Raw genomic sequence first — 14,744 nt, 5'->3', positions numbered from 1 at the left:
GAAGGCAAATGAATACCCCTAGGCCTTATGAGATCTGGAGACTTAGAGAGGATCCTGGACTACAGAGAGCAATAGGAGCATGGGCTCCTAGGAGGTGTTGAGAGCTGTGAGAGGGAGGAGGGAAAATACATCAAATTCTGGAGAGACACAAAAGCTCCTGAATACAGAAAGTTGCTCAGGGAGGTCGTCAGAAGGGTGCACTCTGTCATCTGAGCATGATGATGACTCCTGTGGTTCTGCCTTCTCTAGTTAAGGAGCTTCCTGACAGAGCATACATGACCATTAGTTTCTTTTCTGAAAGCTATCCAAAGAGATGAAGGAAACTCAAGAGAAAGCAAGCCCCTAGTAACGTCAGTAGAAAATAGCATTCCCAGACTTTCCACTTCAGCGTGGCATTCCCTGAACTCCTTCACTGTCAGCTAACTGCCTCTGGCCTATTTGTATGTAGCCTACCCTGAGTGTGCAGGAAGGCGGCCAGCCATCACTCTGTGAAGGTGCACAAGGAGGCTACATGTCTGGAGGGGAGCCAAACTTGCTCCCTATCTGTTTTGTAATATGCCAGGAAAGGATCACAGGAAGGAGCCCAGGGCATCTTTCTAGAAGGAAAACACACAATCATATTTAAATATACTTTAGAATCACCCTCAGACAATGTAAAAGTAGACCCTTTTGCATATCCTCAGCAAGACTGAAAGGAAGGCCAAGTATGTTGGCTCACACATATAATCTCATTCGGCAAGCCAAGGCAGGAGGATTGTCATGAATTCAAGACAAGGCCAGGTGGTCGATCGAGAACCTGCCTGAAAGAAAACTGAACAACCAAAACCAAAGGAGGCCTCCAGTGCATTGTCCGCTCTGTTCTCAGAGGTACACTGTGATTAAGGGTTTGAGTCCTCTCAGCTAATGCTGACACATGGGAGTTGAGGACGAGGAAGATCTTCCAAGCCTTAAGGGTCTCCAAAAGAGTTCCCACCTTGCCAAACAGCTCAACAGCCACACTAAAACATGCACTTCACTAAAATTTTTCTAATACTTTTTAATTTTGTATGACTTTTTTGAGGGCACATACATATGTGTACTGTATGTGTGCTTGGTCCATACAGAGGCCTGAAGAGGACATTGAGTCCCTGGAACTTAGATGGAGTCTTGGATGTTTGTGAGCCATTATGTGGGGGCTGGGTACTGAACCAGCATCTTCTGCAAGAGCAACAGGCGCTCTCAAGCACTAAGTCATTTTTCCAGCCCCTCTACTCACATTGAAAGTCTCCCAAGTTGTTAGCACCGCCTCCCTCCCTAATCTAGTACTGCCTAAGTAATGCTGCAGCATGCCCAGTGCTCCGTGATTACAAAGGTTTCTTTCTCACTTGTCTTTCAGTTGTGAAGCTCCAACTGGAGACCTAGTGCTAAAGAGAGCCTGAATGTTAAGACACAAGTGACACACAACCTTTAATGTCAGCCCTTGGAGTCAGAGGCAGGTGGATCTGAGTTTGAAGCCAACCTGGTGTACACAGTGAGTTCCAGGACAGCCAAGGCTATGTAGAGAAGAGAGACCCTGTTTTAAAACAAACCAACCAAACCAAACCAAAGTCCTGGTGTAGTGAGAAAGGAGCAACTACACAGTTGTGAGAGGCTCTTTCACCCATGTTCTGATGGTCAGAGCAATTTGTATGGTCAAGTATGAACTAAGGATGTGAGAATCCGTGTGAAGGGTCATTAGAGACTGACTATATATATATATATATATATATATATATATATATATATATATATATATATATATATATATATCAGGTTGAGCACTTAAATGTGTACTCTATCAAGTGCTCATTTCCCCAAGGATTAGACAAATCTTTCTTCTGAGATATTCAGAGGGTCACCAGTGGTTTCTGTCTGCGCTCTCTTTAATGTCCACACTGCTACAGATGTTGGTAACTATTACAACACTGACAGCTAAGGAGGGGCAAAAGGAATACTGGAAGTAAATGTCATGTTGCAAATGCTCTTGTTGGCCTGTGCTGGAGAGCTTGAGGAAGTTTTAAAGTCATATACATATGTATGCAATCCTCCCGTGTGTGTGTGTGTGTGTGTGTGTGTGTGTGTGTATACATTTTCAGTGGAAAGATGGAGATAGGGAGACAAATGGCTAGCTAGATCCCAGGAATCTGGGGAGGTCAACCCATTTAAATTTTTGAATGTTTTTCTGGCCCCGAAGCCTATTCTTTCTTGTGCCAAGTGTAGGTCCCCAAAAGAAAGAAAAGAGACAAAAAAATACATGGAAGAAAGGTATTTCTTCATCTTCTTCTTCTAAAAAGATTATATATACATATATGTATATATATGTATACGTGTGTGTGTGTGTGTGTGTGTGTGTGTGTGTGTGTGTGTGTGTGTGTGTGTAAGTACATTGTAGCTGTATTCAGGCATAACAGAAGAGGGCATCAGATCTCATTACAAATGGTTTGAGCCACCATGTGGTTACTAGGATTAGAACTCAGGACCTCTGAACAGCAGTCAGTGCTCTTAACTGCTGAGCCATCTCTCCAGCCCAGGTATTTCTTCTTCTAATAACTACATATCAGTGGGGTGTTATCTTTTCACTTGTCACTGATGAAATCGTTTTAACTAACTCTCCTAGTGAAAAAAGGTGAGATTTAATAATAAGAAAAGGGAAAGGCGGAAGCTGAGAGGCCGAGATAGCACAAAGCCATGGAGCAAGTAAGGAGAAAACTTACTAAGAGAAAAATAGAGGGAGAAAAGACCCAAACAGAAAACTCAGTAACCTGAGGAAAGGGCTCTTACTGGTCTCCAGTTTACTGCAGGCCACCTGTCCCCAGTCTCCCGCAGCTGGTGCTGGAATGCGAGGTCAGGCGCGACCCCTGCCGGCTGGGAGAGGCGAGGGCGGCCTCGGGTGGCCAGGTCTAGGGATGGGGGTTGCAGCCGAGGTTTAAGGGCAGGATTTAGAAAGGTGGCTGCTTCGGCTAGCTGGGTGTCGGCGTGGCGCGACGCGAGCGCCGGAGTCGGCTGCGCGTGGTCCGGCTCAAAACCGGGCCTGGGCACCGCGCGTCCACTCCCCACCCGCGCCGTGGTTAGAGATGCTCGCTAGTGACTCTCCCACTCCATTGCCACCAGACGGACGTTGACTACGCTTAGTACTCCGCTACGCACCCTCGCGAGCCAACGTGGCCGACTAACTGTCCACTTTAAGGTCGGCACAGGCGCCCAGCCGGTACGCCCCCGTGCACTCGCCCTCCCTGGCGCGCCCACCGTGGGGCCCTACGTAGACAGGAACGACACTGCACGGGTCAGGGGAAAGCAGCGCCCCTGGAGAAGCGGACCGGAAACCCGCGTCTCCCTTCGGGACCAGCTTCCGCCCGCCTTCTGCCAATCTAGCCTTTTAAGGCGGAGCTCTGCACTGCGCCGGGCCGAGGCTAGTGCGCCTGCGCGGCGTGGTTATCCTCCCGGAACCGTGAGTATCTACGTGGAGGCACTGCCGGGCGGCCAGCGAGCGGTGTCTGTGCCAATCCTCCACCCTAGGGTCCCAAAGGAGTGTCTGCGGAGCCCTGCTCCCACCCGCGCCGGACTCCCGGGACTCTTTCGTGGGCGTGAGGGAAGCACATCTGTGGCCCCGAGGTGGCGTGCGGGATGGTGGTGTTTGTCCCGCGCGTTGTCCGCCAGTATTGTCGACTCCCAGTCCCCAGAGCGACTCCATCCACTCTGCCATAGGGAGCCATCTAGGGTCAAAAGGCAGGGCGAACCGTTAAGATTTAGCCGAAGATACGTTTGGCTCCTTTGTCCTAGCTGAACGTGGGGTTCTAGGTTGGAAGACCAAACAAAATAAAAAAATGTGGGAGCTGGGTCCGGACAGATCAGGTGCCCAGCCAGGACCGTCACTGTCACTTCGTGTGCCTTTATGTAACTCCAAACCCAAGTAGTAATAGGAGCCTGCCTCAGGAGTTGGAGGTTTCAAAGTATTTCCCCCTTAGAGTTATTAGTTGACATCAGCTCAGAGCTAATTTCCACTTCCCATAAGACTTGGAGGAAAAGCTGTTGAAGGAATTGGATGCACCTCAACCTGTTTCTTACTTTGAACTCGTAATAGCTTCAACAGCTCTTTTCAAGTTACTTAAGTAAGATACAGCGCCCAACTTGTGACTCTGGGGTCACTCGGGATTCTTTTTGCATGACAGGTCTCAGCAGAGTGAAACAGAAGAGATGGCCCTGGTACCCTATGAGGAGAGCGCAGCAATAGGGCTCCAGAAATTCCATAAGCCCCTCGCCACCTTCTCTTTTGCAAACCACACCATCCAGATCCGTCAGGACTGGAGACAACTGGGAGTTGCTGCGGTGGTTTGGGATGCGGTAAGTCAGCGCTGCAGGGCCTTTGAAAACATGCAGAGATGCAGGACTGTATTCTAAAACGGAAATGGATGGCTTTATTGAGATATGATTCATATATTACTGTCCACCACTGTAAAGTCTGCAAAAACACATCCATGGCAGTACATCCATGACATCATTTACAGTTTTTCATGGTCCTTACATCTCCTTGCCCACCAGTCATTCCCTTTGTCCCCTCGCGCACATTGCACTTTGCAAAGCTGAGGGAAGTGAAATGACTAGTTGTCCAGTGAGGACCAGAAGACTGAAAAGAACAAAGGGGCCTGATTGCTCCGGGCACTCAGTAAGTTAGTTTCTGAAATACCACACGAAGAATGTGTAGAGACAGAGACTGAAACTGATGTCATGCTTTCCATTTTTCATGGTTTGAAAAAATTACTGCTTTTCTGCTTCTTATGAAGAGTCTTGTCTTCAGCTGTTAAATAAATGATTGGCATAAAGACTTAATTATACTCCTAGGATATAGTTCTGGGGTGGGGGAGAGTAAAAATTACTGGATTGTAAACAAACGCTCAATCAGCGTGTGAAATTCCAAAACTTTTGGTGACAACCTACCCTCTGATGCCCAGAACATGCCCTGGGTCCCTGTGGGACAGTGAGTCAGCAGCAAGGCTTAAGCAGTTGTGAGCATTGCAAAGCTTCTTTCTAGCATGGCTTGGGAACCAGACAGTACCTTGAAGAAAATCAAAGATTCACGTCATTTCTTCGAGAATAGTTTTGTAAATTTCATGGAAATGTGCTGTGACACAGGAGGAAATGAAGCTGTGTAGATGAAGCTGGCCCGTAGCTATACTGCCGATAAGAGGGTTGGGGCACACTGTGCCTGCCTTTGCTCTAACATGTTACCTTGTAGCAGCAGCAGCAGCAGCAGCAGCAGCAGCAGCAGCAGCAGCAGCAGCACTAAGTTCAGCAGCAGCAAGTTCCTGTGTGTTGGGAATTGTACTTTTAAGGCAGATAGGGAGGGAGAGTGGAGCGGGGAGAGAAGAAAGGAGGGGAAGAATGTGAGTGTTTGTTCACTGTTTCTTCCTGCCAGCATTCGGCATCCTGGAGCCACACAGCTCTTCAGGCACTTGCTGACCTTAATCACGTCGTTCACCTTGTGTTTTGACTCAGGCTGTCGTTCTTTCCGTGTATCTGGAGATGGGCGCTGTGGAGCTCAGGGGCTGCTCTGTTGTGGAGCTGGGTGCTGGCACAGGGCTGGTGGGCATAGTGGCTGCCCTGCTGGGTAAGTGCAATGGTCCGGCTCACCCCTTAGTGAGCAGAACTCATGGAGAGGTACACTTACTGTTTCCTTAGCAGAAAACACGTGCTTGGGATTCCCCTTACTGAGTTACTTCTCTCTCCCGTACTGTAGACAAGAACCCTTGTATACAGGCTCTTTGGTTTAAAATGTCCGTAGACTTAATCCCACGAGGTAAGTAGAACAGATAGTCATGGTCCTTTATTGTTGAGGAACCGCTGGGTTTCTCCTCCTAGGGAGGATGGGTCCCTCAAGTGTACCCCACTGACATTTTAAGAAGTTATATTAACCAATCTGTCTATCAATCTGTCCTTCATCTGATACAGGCATTGATTCTTTTTTCTTGCTGGAGATAGTGTCTTCCAATGCTGGCCAGGCTGGCCTTGAGCTTATGGTCCTCCTTTCTCAGCCTCCTAAGGAGCTGGGGTCACAGACATGTGGCACTGCTGTGCATGGCTGCTTTGAACATTTTAAAATTTCGTTGTCAATCTTTTTTCCCCACTGTCGACTTCTTACTACAACTTCTGACTCATTGTTTAAGTCGTCCATGGTGACTAACTTTTAGGACAGCATCGATCATGCCAACCACTTAAGTATTGTCATCTAGGTCTCTCCTTACGGTGTGGTTTCTGATTCAGTGGCTCTGGAGTGGGACTTTAGAGCTTGTTTTGTAAAAAGCTCCCAGGCCAATTATGCCAGTGCTCTAGGTTCTCAGAGCACACTAACGGTGTGTGTGTTTGTGTGTGCCTGGAATTACAGAGCCTTGAATTATTTGCTCTGCCCATGCCTTAGGATCACCCTAAGCCCCTCTCGTCCCACCTTTTTTTTTTTTTCCTGATTCCTTTTCTGTTTCAGGGCCGTGTTCTGTGTTGCTTTGTTCAGTCCTTTTTTTCTTTTCTTTTTCTTTTTTTTTGGTTTTTCGAGACAGGGTTTCTCTGTATAGCCCTGGCTATCCTGGAACTCGCTCTGTAGACCAGGCTGGCCTCAAACTCAGAAGTCCACCTGCCTCTGCCTCCCAAGTGCTGGGATTAAAGGCGTGCGGCCACCACTGCCCAGCAAAGGCTAAGTTTTTTTAAAAGAACACATTGATTGATTCAAAGAAGCCATTGGTGAGACTCCTGTTGGCCGTGTGTCATTTTTTATTCTCTAATGGTCCTTACAAACTTCACCATGGATGTCATATATTATTTTTAATTTGGCTTTTCAACTGAAACTGGCATTCTGAGACATTAAGCCACATTTAGTCTCCTTATCAGCAAGGACTCAAAGAAATGCCAGCTCAAACTGAGGTTCTTGGCACGCTAGCTCCTCTCCCTGCCCCTTGCTCCCTGCTTTCTACGGTAAGCATAGGCTTCTTGGAAAACTTTGTTGGCTGGTATAGAGACACAGTGCATAAATTTATAGTTGTAGTTATAATTAATTTTGACAGCTTGTTTGACACCTGTTTGAGCTTGGGCACAGTGTTAACCTCTAAACACTGACGTCTCCATCTGTAAAATGGGAATAGTGACAGTATTTGCTCCTTGAGCTGTGAGGCTCAAGGTGGGAGAGTTTCCATCTATATGTAATTAGCTAGGCTAGCTCCTTAGCTGACAAAAGATGTGCTCTGCCTGGTGTGTGTGTGTGTGTGTGTGTGTGTGTGAGTGTGAGTGTGTGTCTGTATGCCTGTATGTGTCCTGGGTGTGTGTGTGTGAGTGTATGTGTATATATGTATGTGTGTGTTCTGTGTGTGTGTGAGTGTGTGTCTGTGTCCTGTGTGTGTGTGTGTGTGAGTGTGAGTGTGAGTGTGTGTCTGTATGTGAATGTGTGTCTGTATGTGTCCTGTGTGTGTGTGTATGTATGCTTGGTGTGTGTGTGTGTGTGTGTGTGTGAGTGTGTGTGAGTGTGAGTGTGTGTGTCTGTATGCCTGTATGTGTCCTGTGTTTGTGTGTGTGTGAGTGTATGTGTATGTATGTATGTATGTGTGTGTTCTGTGTGTGTGTGTGTGTGTGTGTGAGTGTGTATCTGTCCTGTGTGTGTGTGTGAGTGTGTGTGTCTGTATGTCTGTATGTGTTCTCTGTGTGTGTGTGTGAGTGAGTGTGTGTATGCCTGGTGTGTGTGTGTGTGTGTGTGTGTGTGTGTGTGTGAGTGTGAGTGTGTGTGTATGCCTGTATGTGTCCTGTGTGTGTGTATGTGAGTGTATGTGTATATATGTATGTGTATGTGTGTGAGTGTGTGTCTGTGTCCTGTGTGTGTGTGTGTGTGTGTGTGTGTGTGTGTGTGTCTGCATGTCTGTATGTGTTCTGTGTGTGTATGTGTGAGTGAGTGTGTGTATGCCTGGTGTGTGTGTGTGTGTGTATGTGTGTGTATTTGTGTGTGTTGTATGAATGTATGCGTGTTGTGTGTTTATATGTGTGAGTGTATGTGTATGTATACATGATGCATGTGAATGTGTGTATGGTGTGTATGTGTGTATATATGTATGTGGTGTGTATATGTATTTGTGTGTATTTATGTGTTTGTTTTGTAGGTTAAAAGATCCTTATATTCTATATATATTAATTAATGTTGGAAATTAATACAGTGGCAATTATTGCTTAACCAGCCTTTTTCCAAATGATCACACAGAGAACTTTTAATATTTCAGTGCCTTAGGCCTTAGCTGGGCAGACTCTCAACTAGCTCATCTAAGTTAACCCGACCACCTAGCCCCATCCAACCATGTGGCAAGCTAGACCTTCTAGGCCTGTAGTCACATCCATCCCTCCTCGTGTCTCCTGGCAAAAAGGCTTTCCTTCTTTTCAGAGTACCATCCCAGGAAGTCCTACCTTCCACCTCCTGCCCAGCTAACTGTCCATCAGATTTTTATTAAAGCCAATCAGAGAATGCTTTAGGTAGGTAAGGAAGAACAGACACTGTTTCACACAGTGTACCTCCAACAGAGTAGGGTAGGTGAGTGTGTATGTGAATGTGTGTTTGTGTGTATGTGTATATGTGTGTGTGTGTTCTGGGTACTTCTTTTTTTAATGAGAAGTCTAGAGCTGTGGGGGTTAAAGAAGTCAGGATTAGGTTCTTCAGACACTATTTCAGAGTGAAGGATAGCCATTGCTTCATATGACTGTGTCTTAGGTTGAGACTCTTCAGAAATGAGACCATAACTCATTCTTTTGTCCTTGACTCTTGAACAGTACCAGCCACTCAGAGACTGGGATACTTGGGTAGTTTGTGAATAAGCCATGAACAAGCTAGGGCCTAGAGAGATGGCTCTGCAGTGATGCGCTTGTTGTGATGACCTTCTGCTCTGCACAGGACCTTAGTTTGGTTCCCAGCACCCACATCAGGTGACTAAGAATTGACTGTAAATCCAGCTCCCGAGATCCAACACCCTCTTCTGGACTCTGGGCACTTATACCCACACATGCATTCACACACACACACATACACACATGCACACACACACATGCACACACGCACACACACAGTTTAAAAGTTAAAAGGAGAAATGAGCCACATCTGTCTCTGTAAAACTGATGCAACTCTATTACAAAAATAATTATCTTTTCAACAGGTGTCCTGTTTGCATTTTGATATATTTTCTTTCGTTTGCTTTTTTCTGTTTGTATCTACATAATTACAGTTGTCATTGTGGTTATATGTCTGTGTGTCTGTACATGTGTCTACATATGTCTTCATATGCCTATCAAAAGCATTTGTGAGCCGGGCGGTGGTGGCGCATGCCTTTAATCCCAGCACTTGGGAGGCAGAGGCAGGCGGATTTCTGAGTTCGAGGCCAGCCTGGTCTACAGAGTGAGTTCCAGGATAGCAAGGCTACACAGAGAAACCCTGTCTCGAAAAAACTGAAAAAAAAAAAGCCTTTCTGTTGCTGTATGACTTTCCTACTTAGCATCAAGTATTAGTTTGGAGAAATTTTGATGTTAAAAATCGAAACAGAACTAAAACATATAGTGACTTTGAAACATTGGAAAGGGGTTTATTGTTCCCTTTTTAAAGTTCGTGGTTTGGTAGTCTTGGTCATTTGTCCCTGACTACAGGGGTTTCTTTGAAAGTGCCTGCTGGATCAGTGTAGGCAGCACACAGTAGACAGACAGGCGGACAGTCATCCTAGGAAGCTTACCTATGTTCTCAGTCTGGAGTGAACGACAAGGTAAAGGTTAAAAGAAGTAAATGATGCTCTGTGGACAGTCAGTATTGAGGCTCTCAAAGTGAAGGAACAGTTACTGTGTGGAGGATGGGCTGTGTACTCAGGGTCATCAGAGTAAACCTGTGTCATAAGTAGGTTTGATCATGAGTTCTCAAGTGTTGACAAAGGGTTAGTAAGTAAGTCTCCTTCCCAAGGTTGCAAACCTATGAATCATGGTGAGACTTTGAATCTAGTTCTGACTTTCAAACTCAGAGCTTTAGTTTAAAAATCCCTGGAATCTTTATGCTAATTGGGAACTATTTCTAGATGGGGGGAAAATCCCATTTTTGAAGACAGAATTTGGTGGGTTGAGAATCTGCATTTAAACAATCTGTAATTTGGTGCCCAGTTAAATCTGGAGACCCTGGCCTAGAATGCAATGCTTAGGAAGATAGCATCTGTTGACAGCACTCCCCAGAGCCTTGGACCTGTGTTTCTAAACGAGCATCGCTCCCTGGCTCTTTCCCAGTACCTCAGGCAGCACAAGACAGACATCTTTTTCCTTTCCTCCTTGGTTCTGAGTTAGTGTCATTGTCTTAAGTAGTCACCCAGGAGTTGAGGGATAGGCTATGCATTTAGTCTCATTCTTATAACAGCCTTCTGTGATAAGTAGATCTGATCAACTTACTGTTCTCTTCATGTTGTGTAATGAAGGGCACCACAGAGTTGATGGATTGTGGTTAGATTTCAAATTCAGCCCCCGGCCTCTGTGGAGTCTGTGTTAACTATCTTTCTAATGCTGAGTTTTGAGCCTTCACCATCTGTCCCATGCATGGCCACAGCAGCCTCCCACTTGCACCTCTGCTTTCTCAGACTCACTCCCTGGAGTAGCTGCCAGATAGTTAGCTAAAATGTACAATTAACTGATGTTATCTGTGTTTAAACACATCTTTCTGTTGCTGTGGACTCCATCCTGGGCTTGTTGGCAAGGCTTTGCAATCTCACTCTGTACAGTGCATCAGCTTCTTCCATGTTTTGTTCCCAGGAGCATCCTGCTTATGCCTGGCACAGTTTTACCTAGAGTGGCCTCATCTTACATGGAAGTTCAGGTTCTCCTTCCTTTGGTCTTCCCCTCTTTTGAGGAGTTCTGAGTACTTGCTTTCTGGTGCACAGCATGCTCCTGCTGCTCTGCCTCCCACTGCATCACAGTTATTCTTAGCATTCTCTCACTCAGGAGACTGTGCTCCAGGTAAGGATTTTCTTGCTCAGCTTTGTGTCTTTAGCATGTGGTATATGTCTGAATGTTTAATCAAAAGTAAAGCAGTATTTATAAACAAAAACTAAAAGCGGTTTCCCATTCCTGAGTGACAGCCCCTTGTGTTTTTAGTAGGTCCATTTTCATTGTCATTTCTGGACTGAGTTAGCTTGCTTTTCTACTAGCAGTACTTACCTTACAGGAAAACATTTTACCACTGTCTTGTTTGATCCAACATCACGCCCTTCCTTACCTTATTCATGAGGCTGTAGCCAAGCTAGCTAAAAATGCGGGTTCTCCTGCCAGGGTTCACAGACCTGTGCTGGGTCAGCTCTGTGGCTGGAGTGAGCACTGTGCTGTGTCTCCCCTGGCTGGTGGTGGTCACTTAGATATTTGTAAATCGGTAGATGTTAGGTAATGTTGACATTACAGTCCTATGTCAGCTCTGGAATACCTTGTACGATAATAGTACCTAGTTGGTAGAGATCTACTTGCTTTCCTACCCAGGATAGGCATTAGAGAAGTTATCAGAGTAAGTGCTGAGGTGAAGCTTAAATGAGTAGAGTAGATTGCACTGTGTCCTGCTAAGAACCACACAGATAAAAGGACACAGTCAAACCAGAAAGGCTGCCTGCAGTTTTTACTATCAGAGAACAGTCATTGAATTCTGCTAATTGGGCAACACTGTCCGTGAATCATTAGAGTGGTATAGGTTCAGGCTTGAAGACTCGGACAGCTTGAGCATTTTTATTGGCAGCACCATCTGTAAACCTCAGATTTAATTGCATACCACCTTAGTGTTTTATCAAGATAAGAAACACCTGGTGAGAGCTGCCACTGGAAAGGAGTTGGGAGCCTTTAGGAGATTAGAAAAGAATGTATAAAGGAAAGATACTATTATGAAAGAATAAAACAATTTTAAGTTTCAGACTTTCTGATGTCAAAACTAGACCTGACTCCACTTTGGAATGGTTGGATGTGGTTCAGTCTTCTTTTACCCACATTGGGTTAAAAAAATAGATTTTACAGTTCATTGACCAATAACCCATGAAGACAGATCAATAAAATACTGTGCCATTAATTTCCTCATCTGTGTGAAGAACAGCCTTTGGAGAACATGAGCTAGCCTTCTAAAATGTTACCTGGTACACGCTAAAGTCTCTACACTGATTCAGAAGTCAGTTTCTCATAAGTTATGGTTGTATCACAAACAGCTTAGCTGCTTCAGCATAGCATGGTGGGGGCCTGGGAATTCTCAGGAGCTGAGTGTCTCCTGTGAGTCCGTTTTAACCTTAGTTCCTCTAAAGCAGACTTTTTGGGTTTGTATTTGTATCTTTTTATCTTGGTAAGTCATATTCTGATGCTTGATTTTCTGTTCTTGGATTGTATTTTACCCTGAGACCTACTGATTTGAAGGCTATGACCCAATGAATCAAGTTGAATGGTGACTACTCATGAAGGTTGGAGAATTCAGGAGCTTGTGTTACTCTGTGACTCTACAATATTCTAGAACCACTTTGGCAAACAGTAGGTGTGCCACAGAAGCAAGCTGAACATTTAGTTTTATTTACCCAGCATAAAAAGAGTTCTGTTCTGGTCACCTGCCTGCAGAAGGGTGTGGTGTTCTGCATGATGGCTGGATATTTAGGGAATGCCCGGTGTTAACTAGACAAGACTTTCCATCTACCACAGTTGTACGATGTTCACCCCACTTTCTGTTTGTTCCACATTGTAGGTGCTCAGGTGACTATCACGGATCGAAAAGTAGCATTAGAATTTCTTAAGTCAAACGTTGAAGCCAACCTCCCCCCCGATATCCAACCTAAGGTTGTTGTTAAGGAGTTGACTTGGGGACAAAATTTGGAAAGTTTTTCACCTGGAGAATTTGATCTCATACTTGGAGCTGATGTCATATACTTAGAGGATACCTTCACAGACCTTCTTCAAACACTTGGACATCTCTGTAGCAACAACTCTGTGATTCTTCTAGCTTGCCGAATCCGCTATGAACGGGATAGTAACTTCTTAACAATGCTGGAGAGGCAATTTACTGTGAGTAAGGTTCACTATGATCCTGAGAAGGATGTGCACATTTACAAAGCACAGAAGAGAAACCCGAGGGAGGACTTGTAGTGGGCAGTATTTTCTAAGAACTTGAATGTGCCAGTTAAGGTCTTACAGCTAGAACTCTTAACCATGTTTATGGCATGGCTGACTGCAAGTCATTCCACTCAGAGCTGCTGAGCTGAAGGAAAAGCAGCTCTTGCCACATGTGTGCTTTGTAGACAGTGCCTTGCCTCGTTGCCTGTCATACCATCAGTCCGATTGGCTCCCTGCTGCATATGGACTTGCGAGGCCTGGCTGGTGCTCTTTCCTTATCCTGTGCGCTCACTTGGTAAGCAGTTCCCACTGATAGAGAATGGTGTAAAAGTGTCTCTGACATGCAGAGTCATCATACGTTCTGGGATATATTTTGTCTCAGTTCCCTTGTCTGCTGAGTGTAAACAGATTTATTACATGTATTCCCTGAAATGTTTGTACTGTTGGAGTCTCTTGCTCTTTTTTTGTGTTAGATAAGGCCTTACTCTGCAGCCCTGGGTCAGTCTGAAACCGTAGGCCAGGGTGACCTCAAGTTTGCAGTAATTCTCTTCCCTCTGCAGTTGAGTGCTGGGGTCACTGGTGTTTGCCAGGCCACTTGGTTGACTGTTTAGTTCTTAAGCACCTTGAGATGAAGATGAGTTTTCTGGATATCATGTCATACCTTTTTACCAGATAAATAAGGGTAAGTATAAATAAGCAAAGAAATAAAAATAAAATTTTACATTTGAAATTACCTAAACTTGTAGGTTAAAAATTTCTTCTTCTAAAAAAAAGAACAAAACATGCTTTCGTTTGTTTGTTTCAACTTTGCTGTTTCTCAGTATTGCTGTATCTATTTCTTAGGGTTACTTTTTCTTTTTTTTTCTTTTTTTTCTTTTCTTTTTTTTTTTTTTTTTTTTTTTTTTTTTTTTTTTTTTAGTATGTCAGTTTTTAAAAGTTAAATCTTATTTCTTGACAAAGGTTAGCTCCCAAGGTGCAGCCTGTATTGTGCCTATAATCACTCATTTGATTTAAGGCTCCCTGCTGGGTTGTAAGCTGCTGGGAGGCCTCCTCCTTTTCACTTCTCCAGGGTCCAGTAAAGAGTGTAACCAAGTAAATCAAGGCAAATTCCAGTTCTAGGTACTTGATGCTCTGTGATGCTAGGGATCAAAGCCAGAGTTTTGCAGACACTAGGCTAACACTAGCCTTGAGTTATTACATCCCCAGCCAGAGGTTACTAGCTTTTTTTGTTTTCTCTGGGTAGACTTTATGAATAATGTTATCAGCACTGGCTTCTCCTTTTACATTAAAGTTTAACTAGATGCTCAAGCAGTTTAGAGCATAGATATTATAACCGTACAGAGGTTTTTGGTAATAGAAATTTGTTGAATACACTATTCAAAGTAAGACCTCATTTTTCTTTTATTAAATATTTTGGATATGAGAGTACCTGTCAATGTTGTCTTCTATATCTATTTAAAATGGTAATTTTATTATTGTTCACAGTCGTCTCTAGGCAAACAGAAGATTGTTTGTGTGTGTGTGTGTGTTTGTGTGTATGTGTATGTGTGTGTGTTTGTGTGTGTGTTTGTGTGTGTGTTTGTGTGTGTGTGTGTGTGTGTATTAGGGTACAGAAAGTTAAGTGGGAATAC

General features: G+C 44.6%; 1 protein-coding gene across 5 annotated transcripts in view; it reads left to right on the top strand.

Moving 5' to 3' along the window:
- The window catches only part of Mettl21a (methyltransferase like 21A), an 83,727-nt gene extending 69,879 nt beyond the window's left edge, over positions 1 to 13,848 (top strand). The window contains exons 2-5 of one of the 5 annotated variants that reach the window (XM_031367746.1): positions 3,206 to 3,466; positions 4,188 to 4,359; positions 5,512 to 5,623; positions 12,749 to 13,848. In XM_031367746.1, coding sequence (XP_031223606.1) covers positions 4,213 to 4,359; positions 5,512 to 5,623; positions 12,749 to 13,146 — 657 coding nt within the window. In that variant the 5' untranslated portion in view covers positions 3,206 to 3,466; positions 4,188 to 4,212 and the 3' untranslated portion in view covers positions 13,147 to 13,848. Of the gene's footprint in view, positions 1 to 2,796; positions 3,631 to 4,187; positions 4,360 to 5,511; positions 5,624 to 12,748 lie in introns of those variants that run through there. The other 4 variants (XM_031367749.1, XM_031367747.1, XM_031367745.1 and 1 more) reach the window with 4 other exon arrangements.
- The last annotated feature ends 896 nt before the right edge of the window (positions 13,849 to 14,744 follow it).

Source organism: Mastomys coucha, unplaced genomic scaffold, assembly GCF_008632895.1.
Source record: "Mastomys coucha isolate ucsf_1 unplaced genomic scaffold, UCSF_Mcou_1 pScaffold14, whole genome shotgun sequence".
In the NCBI taxonomy this organism is placed as follows: domain Eukaryota; kingdom Metazoa; phylum Chordata; class Mammalia; order Rodentia; family Muridae; genus Mastomys; species Mastomys coucha.
The sequence above is the reverse complement of the archived record's forward strand: the minus strand, read 5'-3'. Positions and strand labels throughout refer to the sequence as shown.